The following is a 14,697-nucleotide window of genomic DNA, read 5'->3' as shown; positions in this document are numbered from 1 at the left end:
GGTAACGGAGGTAATGTAAGGTATGGTTAGGTATGAGGTATTCTGGTAATGATGGTAAATAATTATGGCTACAGCTTAGTTTGATACCTACTGTGCTACGAGTAGGATTTCATCATATATAGAATGACTGCGCCAAGGTTTGTTTAACCTACAGATCGTTTACCGACCGGTGAGCGCAACTGGCTCGCCTCGTGATGATTGGAGTGACAACGTGTTTGTCTCGCAATGGTGGTTGCGAGTGGATGGCCGATGCGGCGTACTAGATGACCTGATGAGAAGTGCTTTCCTCGCATTGGTGGTTGCGAGTGGCTGGCCGAAGCGGTTTCCCGGATGACACGGCATGTTGGCGTTTGGCTGCTGTCTACGTCTGCTGTTGTGTGAAGCGAACGTCGTGCTTCTGTCTATATCTTCCCTCGGTGTGATGACCTGAGGTGGTAACCAGTAGTTGGTGTTGGTGAGAAATATGCGAGTGGCCTCTATTTCTCACACCGGAGATAGCGAACGCAGTGCTTCCTCTCTGTGGTTTGTTTTGACTTTATAGACTTTATTGTGTGTGACTTTATTGACTTTATTATGTATGACTTTATGACTTTGTATATGACTTTGTGTTTGGCTTTGTGTTTGGCTTTGTGTGGCTTTGTGTGGCTTTGTGTTTGGCTTTGTGTTTGACTTTGTGTACGGCTTTGTGTACGGCTTTGTGTACGACTTTGTGTACGACTTTGTGTACGACTTTGTGTACGACTTTGTGTACGACTTTGTGTACGACTTTATTGTGTATAACTATATGTCTAAAACAAAATAGATTTTGTCTTCATTGTTTTACAACTGGTGTTATGTTCTCAGATGATGTCAAGGTGACCTGAAATCAACGTCTGGGCTAGCTGCCACGTACGAGAGATTGACTAGGCCTATGCTTAGCACCTCCGTAGCTGCGAAGCCCCTGCGGAGCCCCTGCGGTGCCCCTGCGGAGCCCCTGCGGAGCCCCTGCGGTGCCCCTGCGGTGCCCCTGCGGAATCTAAGAGGAGTCCGAGAACGTCCTCCTGTCAGGAGAGGCCGTGTTAGAGGAAGAAAAAGAAATGCCATATGTATTAGAGGAAGTAAAAGAAATGTGACGTTGATCACGTGACCGAGTCCATAAAAGGGCTGCGAGCTCATTCTGAGCTCTCTTTTCCATAGGATTCACTAGCTAAGGGGTACCTCTGCCCGTTTGAATGGTCACGCTGTATTTTTCTCATTATTTATTTGTCTGTAATTGATTTTTGAAGTGATTCAGTTTGTATGTGTAAAGAGCTTGTTAATTTGCTAAAGATTGTGACTTATAGTAAAACTGTTCTATGTGATAAGTATTTTCTTTTATTTGCTTCCACTTCTGGTTATCCTAAAAATACATATAACAATTATTTCAATGAAACAGTGAAAGATAGTCGTGGATTGAGTTAAATACTATTTTTAATTTAAGTACATAAGTAAAAAGCAATGATTAGCGGCCAAAAACGTTTATTTATTTCAACTATATCATCATGCTCTTTCCCATCGATTGTATTTCAATAACAAAAACATTTAACCAACCAATTTAAAATTAATTACGCACAGCTTAAAACATTTATCCTAAGAAAAATCCACGCAAAATTCCCCATATTCAACCCTTTGAACGCACTCATCAAAACACCTAATCAACAACAAACAGATGACATTTTTGTAACCACGTAACGTAACCGAGACGCGTGCGAGTACGCAACGTGCTGCGTGATCCCCCGTAATGGGTTCAGCTAAACCTTTGATCCTGTACGAATCTGACGTTTAATTACATATCCGACATTACCCGGTTACCCCGGATCATAACGGTGGGACCGTGTTGCGATGACGTTAATGATTTTCAAGTTTAATTTGGTCGAGTTGTTTAGTACCTGACGGTTGATGAACACTTATTGGATAAAAGCTTGGTTTAATCGAGTAGATTGAGTTAACGTTGCGTTTAATTGGTAGCTTACTTTGATTAGAATGTACTAGTTGCTTAAAGAAAACTATACTACTTGATTTGATTACTTGTGAGAAAGTATGAGTATGTGTCCCAAATAATATGTTCAAACCATTGGTATTTGTCTCAAAGTTTGCATTTAGACTTACTTCCGTTAGTTGATAAATAACACTGTCAAGTAATGTCCAGACAAATTATTTAAGGTTGAAGTGACAATAGCCATTACAAGGCATTTAAGTGTTTGAGCTTTAACATCATAACATTTGTGTCAAACCACGCATAGCCCATTTAAGACAATTGTTCCATAAAATAGAACTGTAGTCTTTACAAAACACGTGTAAGGGATCATCCAAAAATAGTTCCCTAAAACAATACGAAAGGTTACTGACCCATAAAACCATGAACAGACATCATCATTCCTCTCACACCTCAAGCTCGTTTCCGTACCAAAATAGGTGGCCAAAAACTTGTATCAAACATATTTATCATAGAAAGCGTCAGATCGACCTAAATCGTGGGTTGGTTGTCAACAATGTGACATAAACAGAACAAAGGGTATAACATCCCATGCTCCCGAAGGACCTTTTGATGCAGACGATACGGAACCGATACGACATAGGATCGTATTATTCCGTGACGGGATATTGACAGTTGCCGATAGGATCTCCAATTGAACATGCCAATCAAATCGGGTGTAATATTCGAGTACCTACTGAATGTAGACTGTACTGACCGTGATAACGAACAATAAGCGATGAGTATCGCTGTTATGGGTTAGAAGTGAGATACATTATTGTGATAATAAAGCATTATATAGTGTGTTGTTTATTGTAATAATCATAGTAATGCTTTGTTTATATATAAATTCATGTCAATCATTCATTAAAATACATAATCCTCAAATATTGTGATTTGGAAAAGCATTTTTTATAGACTTTCATTTGAATTTGAACAGATTATAAGAGGGTTAAAATTAACACGAGACTTTAAATCACTCTTTAATGCATTTTAACTAAGATTGTTGAACTCTATCGTAATTCCGTAGCCATCATAGCCCTTTGACTTAAGTTTGACTTTTGAATACTACCGAACTAAATGGTACTATGGAAAAAAAAGTATGTTTCTAAAAAACCAACGAAAACATTTGGAAAATCGATATCGTGTCTCTTGTCGTTAAGTATAAAACCCTTTTCCATAACGATGAAGGGTTGAAAGGTTTATTTAATACTCCGGGTTTATCGGCGACTGTTTCACTCCAAATTAAAACACAATTATGTGTTTATAACAATAATTTCGAACGTCCGTTTTCATTAAGAAAGATGACCGAGGCGTAATATGGTTATGATTTGGAACGCCGAAATGGACGACATGATTTTGTGAAAGAAGAAAAGTGAGTTATATTGAAGGTAAAATAAATAGGATTTAAGTTAATTCTGATTTGGATTAATGATTAATTGTAGGCTGAATCTAATATCTAAACTAACCAGTTTGCTGTAATTTATTCAAGTAATGATCACGAGTACTTGCTTTTAAACGCGTTTTTTCTATAGTTAGCCGCATCTATTAACGTTTTTTTGATTTCCGGAAAAAAATCTCTTTTCTCGGGTCTCATACTAATTTTTTACAAAATTTCACCCAAGTCGGTTCAGCGGTTTAAACGTAAAAGCGTAACAGACAGACAGGCCGGCAGAGTAACTTCCGAATTTATAATAAAAAAATATAAAATAATACAAATGAGTACGTACGAGGTGAGTGTATTCTCATTCACGCTGACATATTTATTCTAGAAAAAAAAAGTACTATCGTAAAACAAATAAAAGGCGTTCATACTCAAGTCCTAAGGGAGTATAAATTCCTAAAAGCGTAGGCTTAGGAAGAAGGGCAATACATCCGCCCACATTACCGGTAATGGTTACCGGGATCCAATTTACGTCACTTCAAATAATATTTGTGTGGGCTTAATCTCCAGTTTCTAACCTTTTTGACTTGACATTTTTACTTAGGTCCAGATTTTAATTTGGGATTTGTTTGCAAATTTTTTGTGTCATGTTTTGATTTACTAAACAACTTGAGTTGGTTGAAATTTGAATCATTTCGGCTTTCGCAGTTAGGACATTAACAGTTAAGTAGACATCAGATCATATTATTCTGCTCTTATTAAAACGTTTTGTTATAGTTATTGATCATTATTTATTTATTTCAACTTCATGTCTAGTAGTCGTATATGAGCGGGCTGTATGCATCGAACTATTATTTTATGCTATTGATAAAATATTTTTCTGCTTGCCTGCCTTATTTTTATTTTACGAAATATTCTGAATGGTAGCTCTACTACTACTGACCACCAACAACCGGCTAGCTATCAAGAAATCTTGGAAAACTATTTCAATTTTTTTTTCTTTTCATCCTACCAAAAATATACCTACAAGATAAAAAGCCTCCATATACGAGCAAATTTAAATGTACAAACAATAATCGTAGTTGGTTTAGCTCATTATTTCTTTAGAAAAGGGCAATTGAAGTGCTATAGTTCGTTTCTTTCGATTGCGGACCGCGCAATAAAACATTGCAGGCATTGCTAAGAAAAACGCAGCCAATTAAAGAATAGAAATTGCAGCCCGTTTTATTTTTGTTTCGGTCTTTTTCTAGACTAGATGAGTTTTGTACAGGTTTTAAGTAAATTAAACAGATTTTTTTGTGTTCTGAATTTAGATGAATGCGTTTCTTGGAGTTAAAGGTCCGTAATAATAGATTGATATAAAATTGGAATCACGTTTTCAGAAATCAATTTTACGGTACCAAAATATGTTCTTAAAATCGTTGTTAACGTTGATACCAGTTAATACGAAGTTACTACGTTGATTTCTTGGTTTAGGCCAGCAGTTAAAACAATAAGGCTATATTTGACTTCCTATCAATAATACAAAAAAATCCGACGCGGAGTAAAAAAAATCATAGCATATAGTTTAAGCATTACTTTTACGTGCAACATACAACAACCGTATTACTGTACCTACCTCTTCAAGGGAAACGGAAACCAAAAACCACATTAAGAACTCTCTAAACCTACCATTGTATATAACATTCAACTACAATGAAGACCTAACTCAAGTACCCTAACAAAACAACTCCTAAAATTGATAAAGAGCATATCAAAAACACATCTGATATATTACATCGACTGGACAAGCGGCTGGACGTATTTGCGCAAAGGCCCGAGCACTTTATCGGAAACTCGAACGTACTAAGCTTGTTTTTCCCGCGCTGAAGCAAAGTTCTTTGAGAGCGGATCGTTTGTGAGACCTTTAAAATCCATACTAAAATATTGGACGTTCGCCTCCTTATGTTTTATAATTGACCGGGTTTATGGTTGTTTGTTAATGTGAGGTTGTTGATTCGTTTGATATGGAACAGGTATTAATGTGGTTTAGCAATACTATCATTTATATATTGATACAGAACATCACGCCTAAAATTTGTATCCAAAGGTACACGGCAGAGATGTATAGTGCTAGTCTCATGTAATAGGGGGATAGCATATTGCAGCTGACTATTGAGAAATATTCGAATATAAATAAGAAAAGACCCGAGTCGAACCCGAGACTTATATAATTAGCAGTCGGATAAACTACCGACCGCGTTTCAGGCAGTATATTTTTCTAATCACTCAACGACTAATTTCATAACTTTATTAGGTATGTTTTGTGTTTTTCGATACCTTTTCATACTGCAAAGCTTTTTGCATAACCCTTTCATTGAACTACGCTATCTTTTTTTAATATCCAACCCCCGCATAAAAATTGCTCTTGTGACAGACACAAAGTACAACCAGACCCGAACAGTGATTTGTGTGAGAATCGAACCCACGACCTCCCGACGCAATGGTAGCGGCGTGGTGACCTAAACCACTGCGCCACGGAGGCAGTCAGCTAAAATATTTTATCTGATTTCTACCATAACTTTTTAAAATGAATATTAAACAAGCAATCGTATTTTTATCCGGAGTTATCTCACATGATCTCAATAAACTACTTCAGTAGCACATAATCTTATTCACGATCAACATGTTTATACCAAACTCCGGTTTAAAACTAAATGCAGAATCGATTATCGTGTTTGGAACCGCAATAACACGATAGTATCGGGAAGTAAGTACCCACTCTATGTTGATAGCTATTTACAGCATTCGGTTCACCGGTGCATTGAACATTTTGTTTAAAAGATATCCAACGATAGATTTGGTTTGTAGATAGTTAAGTAGTGGTTAGTAAATTATAGTGTTTACGTGGTCAGTATAGATTTTCAGTTGTACTAAGAGTCGGTTTCACGACTTACCTAATAAATAAAGTGATAACCAAATTTAGAAAAATAATTACAAAATTTTACCTAATAAGCTAACCAATACTTATCACAAAGAATGCCTGCTTAAAGAATTCGGATTTATTTTGTGACTTTTCACATAATGATATACCATTCCATACCTTTAGTTACATTTGTATAGCAAGTGAAGATAATATAGGTTTCGGTTTACATTAGGTATCTAATTACCAAAACACAAATACAATCTCCTATCGGGAGTAATCACAAACAAACAAAAGCTATAAAATACTAGTCATAATAACACTAAGCAAAAACCCTATAAACTAAAACTGCAGCATCTCACTTCACACCGAATAAAGAAACAAACGTAATCCATAAAAGTTTCATAAAAACGTAGACACTTCACAATACAACTCCATTCCTTTCCACTCGCAAGCCTTTTAACTTTAAAGCCTTAACTGCACATTTAATCCGACCGCTAGAGACTTGATACATCAATATTTGAGTAGCAAAATCCCATTCAGTGGCGAAAGGGTGCACTCAATATTTTGCTCTATTCCATTCGTTCAAACACGAACGCATTGTAGTGGCCGATGAAAAAGCTTCGATTTTGAATAATCGGATTTGCTAACAGTTTGAATAGTGGGGACATCTACCACTTAGGAATATGAATGGTGTTTAAATGGTCTAGGTGCTTTGGAAGCCTTTTTGTACTGAGTAGTTATAGAGTGATTCAAGGCGCAGTATTATTTGCAAACTATTTGATTGTGTCGCCGATACGGTTACTAATCCTAGATGATGATTATAAAGAAATTGTTCCTCAAATTTGGTTGCAGCGCAGATTTAGCGTAGGTGTTTCATCAAACTCAAATGATTTATGTGAGCAAGAAGAACTTGTTTTAATGCGACGAAAACCTGATTTTATTCAATTCAAAAGCTCAAAATATTGATGATACTTTATCGGAATAATTTGTTTCCTCAAAATTTGCTCAAATCGCTATTAGCTTACACACATTTTCGGTTCGGCAATAATATTTATCGAACAACAAAACCAACTCGACTCACTTGTTCGGGTGCAGCTACACATATTCGGTTTTGCCACCCGGCTACGCCGATGAATGCCAAACCTAATAGCAAAACTGACATTACCTTTCTGTACTATAACCTAATAACTACAACGTTTATCCTCAAAAGTCCATTCACCCTCAAAAACAATTATTTTTGACAGATTACAATCCACCTCAAAAAATTTAGGACAAAATATAAGAACATTTTTTCACAAAAAATGTACATTTAAAAGAGATAAAGCCAGTGAGATAGTGGTGCGCAGTCATTTATCACGGTGTGACGTCACAAGGCCGAGTGACGTAAGACACCACGCAAATTGATTTCATTATTGTTGCAGAGTTGTAGTTTGTTCGTGGTTAATTGTTTTTAGAAGGGTTTTTTGGTGAGGAAAATTGTTCGGAAAACTTTGGGAAATTTTGTTTTTTTTATTACCGAGCTTACGGTATAAAATTTCGTCGTGTGAATTCTCTTCACGTCATTTTATTTTCACTACCATTGCCATCAACATTTAAAATGTCAGCGGTACACATAATTATAAATCCTATAAATATATAAATAGTGTCTCCAAGCCATGGTGGCCAATTTAATTAAAAATAAGCCAACAGTTCAGGACTTTGTTTATAGCGTCTCTGTACACTCTATAGTGAGCACTCTCATAGACCGGTAGAAGGAATAACCGTCACGATCAGTGAGAGGTCAGGCAGTAATACAAAAATGTCCCGTTACTGACTAACTGATGGACAAATCCTGAACGTAGCAAGTTGAAATTTGGTAAGAAGATCTCTTAGGAAGTGTAGAGAATCACTACGACAGGATTTTTGAAAATTACACCCCGAAAGGAATAAAATTCCAAGAGGGCGGAAAGCTAGTTATTTAAAAAAAAATAATATTTCAAAAATACCTTTTCAACTACACCAAGGGTAAACAAACACAGTTTCCAACAATTCAGTACAAACTATAGTGCACTTCACTGAGTTAGACAAGGTTTCATACGGAGGTAGCAGCTAATTAACGTCACACCGGCGGTATCGCCGTGACGTCATGTAATCTGACACTTTATGAACGATGCTCCGCACTTTATTGTAACGTTAGATGCACATCGTGGCGGTATAACGTAAGTGTGGTGTTTATGTTTAATACATTGTTGCTTCGTTGTTATTTCCTACGAATATTATGAATGAGAAAGTTTGTTAGGATGTTTGATTGTAGTTTTTTCACGAAATACGGAGTGAATTTTGATGAAGTTTCCCCTAAAGGTAGTTTATTACCTACTGTGATTAACACATAGAATACCCGTTATCCTCGAGTTTATTCCGCAAGGGCATACTCGCGGACAAAATATATTGTTGTTTCATAAATTTGAAACTTATTATGATTGACTTGTTGATTAGAAAACGGATTAATTAATTAATTACTTGGGGATTACTGGAAATTACATATATATTATAAATGCGTTTTGCGTACTTAATGGTTTCAGTACAAGTCATATAGCTGTCATTATCTTGGTAGCATAGCCAGTATATAAAATAAATGAGATTAGACGACTTAACTTTTAAAAGTACTCCCCACCAATCTAAACTACCTAATAAAACAGTTTTAGCTAAAGTTCTATACACATATGGTCAAAATTACGTCCACACGTCTTATCACGTCTGGCTACGCTAGGCTTGCAGACTAGAATAAACACTAAACTTAAACTAACTCCGGGAATTCGTGTTCGTATACTGTGGCGACGAAACACGACCGTCAAAAGTCTGGACGGACTTCTGCCTCACTGGAATCCAGAGGACGTGGCTCTGGAATGTTTGTGCACACTTTGACAACCGTGTTTGTAGGTTTTGGTCACTCTGTTGTGTTAGATTGATGAAAAACTTTAGAAGGAGAAATTGGGCGGAAGATTCGACGAAACGTGTGTTTTAGATTTCGAGGTATCGGCTGTATAAGAAACTCATGTTACCCATACGCAACTTATGTCACACGAACGTCGTCTTTAAAAGAAAAATATTATTTATTTATTCTCCTACTTCCACTTTGCAATAATGTTATATCAGTAATTACTTAAATATATGCAAGAGATGGCGTAATATCCAAAAAGAACATCTTTAGTGTCTGTAAACATTCAGATAAATATTTTGCCGTAATAAAAAAACGATGATTCTATAGGACAAGAACTGTCTTTAAATATCAAAAACCAAGGTATACTCACGTCTCGTCCATTCAGGAGCCACGTGAGGTTAGCTGGAGGGTCAGCTGGTGGTGAAGAACACTGTGCTCTGAGCGAGTCACCTGACGCGTACCAGCCCTTCTCCGCCTTTATCGTCGGCTTCTCTGGAGGCAATTCTGGGAACAAGATATGTTGCTTTGAATACATTATGATGTATGGTAAATTAGTTAAGTACTTCTGAGTACCCATCAGTAGCGCAATTCTGTATACTCTGTACTGTCGAGTATCGAGAGTTTGACGTTTAGAATGTACTGCCAAATTAGTTCTTACGGAACCCGCTAGAGGCGCTGATCAGATTTTCATACAAAATTTCTCGATGACAAGCCGGTTGTCGGTAGTCGATAGTAGTAGAGAATCGAGCTGCAGTAATATGCTTAGCTATCAATAATGTTTGACTAATTTGCTGTTATTATAAAGAAGAGTTAATCTAGCTTTTGTACCGTTTTGCTTCGTGTGAATATAAGACGGAGTATCGTTATTATGATTCAAGCTAAACAGAAAATCAGTCACTGTTAACAATTGCTTTTGGGCTATTTATTGTAAAAAGTTATCATATATTTGTTATAACAAGGTAAGTAAAATTTGTTCAATTTGTTAGTCTAAAGAGTAAAATGTATTGCTTACAATAAACAACAGAGAAATTAATTAAAAGTGTTTTTTTAATATCTGAGAATTGATTACATGTTTCTGTAATCTAAAAATCGTTTTTTGCTCGAGGCCACCAATTATAAGGACCTTTCCAGAACCGCAATTATAAAGTCGGATAAAATATGGCGAGACCCTCGAGGGAATTATTTTATTTAGGGACTCCGAGGTTCCAAATGTGACGGGGAATTTTGGCCGTGTTTTTTTCTGGTAAACTTTATGGAATAGGCTAATTTCGAGAAGAGATTAGAGCGGTGTATGCGACCGAGTTTTGTAATTGTTTGTATTTGCTAATTTATGTTGAGAGGAAGGAGCTTATTGCTGAGCGGTTATTAATTTTCTGAAGTAATTTAGTACTTGGCTGTCTACAATGTAGATTGCAAGCAAAATGTTGACTATATTTTGGTCTAATTCATATGACTATGTGTTACTTACATATAATACATCATACGTGTTTAACATTACGAAGCCTGACAAAACATATAACAATTTTATGTATGTATTTATTTCATACTTATATAGTTTTACAAATTCAACTACCTTTTAGTGTCAATTTTCACAACATTTATCTATCTATACTAGGGTGGTCCACCGATATAGGGGAAAAAATTTTTTTTCAAATAGAAGTTTCGCCACCCTCCCATTTTGTTACACCAATCATACTTATTATATATTTAAAAAATCAGCTTTCTATCTTATGTAATAGTGGATGCTCAACGGCGATGAAAATATTAAAATTTTAGTAAAATATCCAAAAAGGGTATGAGCATACATTTCACTACAGGTACATCAAAGTAAGACTTTTTATTGTAATAAGTAGTTAAAAGGCACATAAAATGAATGATCAAAGCAAAAACTAATTTATGTTATTGTAAAAACTTTTATGATCAATCTAAAACTGAGTTAGTTAACTCCTTTTTAGAAGTTTCAGTAGACACAAGTTGCATGTTTTTTTCAACTAAATGTAATAATATATTGTTTTTCTTCCTCGTCCTTAGTGAGCAAGCTATTGTAGTCTTCAAATAGTTTTACACCCCCTTCCGCAGCCTCTTTAATAACAAGCAATTATGCAGCTTTTGCTTTAAAGATAATCAGCATTTTCATTCCAAACCTCAGATGGTAATTGCAAGAAAAAGTCCTTAAATCTAGTAGAAAATCTGTTTTTAGCGAACTTTCCGACGCAAAAGTATATAATGTGTATCAAATGACAGTTAACGACTGTCACCTCGTACTGGACGAGAACTACGATCAGCATTCATTTGATGAACTGTGGCCATTTTCTCGCCACAAAAAAGCTTGTCGGAAAACAGAGCAAAGATAATAAGTTCGTCTGGCAAATACCACAGGTGACGCTTTAAGACCTTCCTTGCAGCTTTATTTATTTCAAAATCAATGGCATCGTACAATTATAACTTCTTTTAAAGTAACAAGTCATTTCTTGGTGCATCTGTTTTTAAAGGCATTTCAATACAAGTCTTGGTGTATTTATGAGCACCAAAACTAATTAATCGAGCTATTAGCTGTTCTTAACTTTTAATTAGTTAGATTATTCTTTTTAGGAATTATTTGTACAATAACTGTCTGAGTAAATAATGCCTGAAAAGAAAAATCTTCATAGCATAACTCAATTTAGACATCCATCGAGCGTGGTGTATTGGACCTGGGGCCAGCCAATGAATTAAGAAGGTGGTTTGTTTAAACGATCATAGTGAGTTCAATTAACTCCTTGTAGTAATCGCTAACTTGTTTTTCCCCAGCTTTTACGATGGTAAGAGTCTCAAGTGTGTTCAGGGCGAAATTTTCCGTATCCGAATTATCAATCAGACTATCATACTGCTTTTTCGAAAAAGTCTCCCATGTATCACTGAATCTCTTGAATAGTGGTATTTGAGGAGAGCTTGACTGACCAAAGCACAGTGATTATGACTATAATTATGAAGATTTTTAATAAATTTCTCTATGCAATGGTCTAATTGTCTTGTCGAAATTCCCGATTTTTTCCATATTTCCACCACATTTTCAATAAGACCGCGCGCAGAATTTATCAAATTTATATGTTCAATAATTAAGTGTTGATAAAGAAGCAAAACTTGCCGAAGAGTAAGATGTTAATTGAGCCTTGATAAGGGTTCCACATCTCAACAACCCAAAAGAAAAATATCGTGGTTTTATCGAGTTATTGAACATATTTTGTTCCTATTATATGTAACAAAACGCTTTTTTTAAATATATTTTTTAGTTTTAAACACTTAAACAGTCATATATATAATGAATTAGCTTAGTTTAATACCCAAAAAAGACCTATAACAGTGAAAGAAAAATTTGCACTTTTCACAAAAAAATCTGAAGTATAACTGCTTTGAGCACCCACTTCCACTAAAGCTACCTTGTTCAAATTTTGCAACGTTATTATTTCAAATACGTGTAACAAATTAAGCCCGTGGCGAAAGTGATAACTAAAAAAAAATTTTTTTGGACCACCCTAATCTATACAATGAGAATCAATTTTGTTTCAACAATTCACCTAATCTACCAACAAAATATAACATTTCTTACATTCAAAATCGTAAGTACTTAAGCAAACAACTTCTAAATGACATTGTAAAATTACTTTTGTTTTATGCCCCACAGCTTAACAGCTAACTGTGCTTGTTCACAACCTGCCATTTCATATCGCGTTAGGTCTAAACTTCACAAGTAGATCCCAACATACGTGCTTGACTGTAAGGTCAGAGAATTAAGATGTGATGTAACGTTGTATAACAAACGTTTGGTTCTTACTTTCGCCTTTTTTTGGTTTGTGTGTTTAGGCGATGGGGAGTCTAGGTTAAAATGAGTATATATCGTTTCTTTTTTGGTCAATACGATTACTGCCTTCGTGTTACTATTTTAAGATAATATGGCGGAGCATAGAAACCGTATTCGGTATGGTCTATTGACGATAAAAATTTGATTGAACTCATTACTGTCTCACTGCTGGGCAAGGGTCTCCGCTCATAATGAGGGAGGTGTTAGGCCTTGAGTCCACCACACTGGTCAACAACTCAATTGGATTAATAGCACGGATCATTTGTAAAAAAATGTTATATTTTGTAAAAGAACCAAAACAAGAAGAATCCATAACAAAAACAAAACGTACTCTAAATCCAAAAATCTCTTTACAAGTTCCACGATCCTGAAACATTATCTCATAATATTATAATCTGTGGCAGTACCAAGGTATGAATTATGAGAACTCTTGATAAATGCTCTTTACCTAATTTATTCCGTTAGAGTACTAAAAGGGATCATACAGATAGAGGCAGGTTTCAAGCTCTCAAATCTGACAGACAAAAGGAATATCGTAATCCCTTTTCAGGAGGTTTGTTTGATTATCGAAATGGATTTGCTGGGAGGTGCTTCGTCAGGTATTTTTTAATGTATCGAATGGTTCATTTGATAGATTACATAATATTTTATTTTTGTGATTATTATGCATTGATTTCAATAATATTTTCAATCATTGTAATCGATTGTTTCGGGTCGGTTTGTGCTTTGTGTCGGTTTTTTGTATGTTTGTAAATGTCCCCGCGGCATAGTACAATTCTGAGTAAGGGAGTTGCTTCTTTCATAATAATGAAATTACACCACATTATTAAAACCCATTTTTGAAAGGTATGTGATATATTTCTTTCTTTAACAGGTCTTATAAAATACAATAAATAGTCACCCACAATATCAAAAGTTGCTCACGAATTGACTGTTTACGTAGTCGTTTACGTAACTGACCCCACAAATCATGAACAAAACGCTTTAAACCCTATAAACATCGTAATTTTTCAACCGAAATCGCCGGTAGCGATAAGATACCATAAATTAATGGATATTTATTAACCCAAAGCCCATCCGTTTTTGGATTACGTTTGTGACAACGTGAACCCAGATATTTGGTACAAGTCTCGTCACGTAGGCACGTAGTACCCCTCTTTCTGAGATGATTGCTTATGGCATATGAGGAAAACCGCTGTCTCTTGGGACCCTAAAAACAAGGCTTCTGATGTTTCAAAAACAATTGTGATGAAAATAGACATGGAATGTTTCGGATCTAATCTAAACGAAGCAGAAATTGTTTGCGATGGCTCCGAAGGAATAAAATATGAAGAAAATTGATTTGGACAGATGGAATAACAAAAGATATATACAGATCAATAATTTGCACAGTAAAAACGAAAATTTAAATTATATAATTTTATTTTATCGTGTTTTTAGTTCGACTTGGTCAATGATTATTGACGAAAGCATACTAAAAACACGATCATATTAATAATTATGGGGGAGGAAACTGTGAAGAAATTGGTAAGGGACCTCATTATAATGAAACTACCACGGTTACAATATAACTTTTCATGCGGCTTTTTAAATTTGTAATCTTCCGATCATGTCGACTTGAGGGCAATAAAAAAATGTCTTCGGATTTAAGTCA

At 35.5% G+C, this 14,697-nt stretch overlaps 1 protein-coding gene across 1 annotated transcript in view; it reads right to left on the bottom strand.

The window, feature by feature from the left end:
• Positions 1-14,697, bottom strand: part of LOC142972790 (uncharacterized) — a 293,932-nt gene that overhangs the window by 71,824 nt on the left and 207,411 nt on the right. The window contains exon 5 of the mRNA XM_076114087.1: positions 9,573-9,706. Within this exon, the coding sequence (XP_075970202.1) occupies positions 9,573-9,706 (134 nt within the window). The remainder of the gene's footprint in view (positions 1-9,572; positions 9,707-14,697) is intronic.

This window comes from Anticarsia gemmatalis, chromosome 5 (assembly GCF_050436995.1).
Source record: "Anticarsia gemmatalis isolate Benzon Research Colony breed Stoneville strain chromosome 5, ilAntGemm2 primary, whole genome shotgun sequence".
NCBI lineage: Eukaryota > Metazoa > Arthropoda > Insecta > Lepidoptera > Erebidae > Anticarsia > Anticarsia gemmatalis.
The sequence above is the reverse complement of the archived record's forward strand: the minus strand, read 5'-3'. Positions and strand labels throughout refer to the sequence as shown.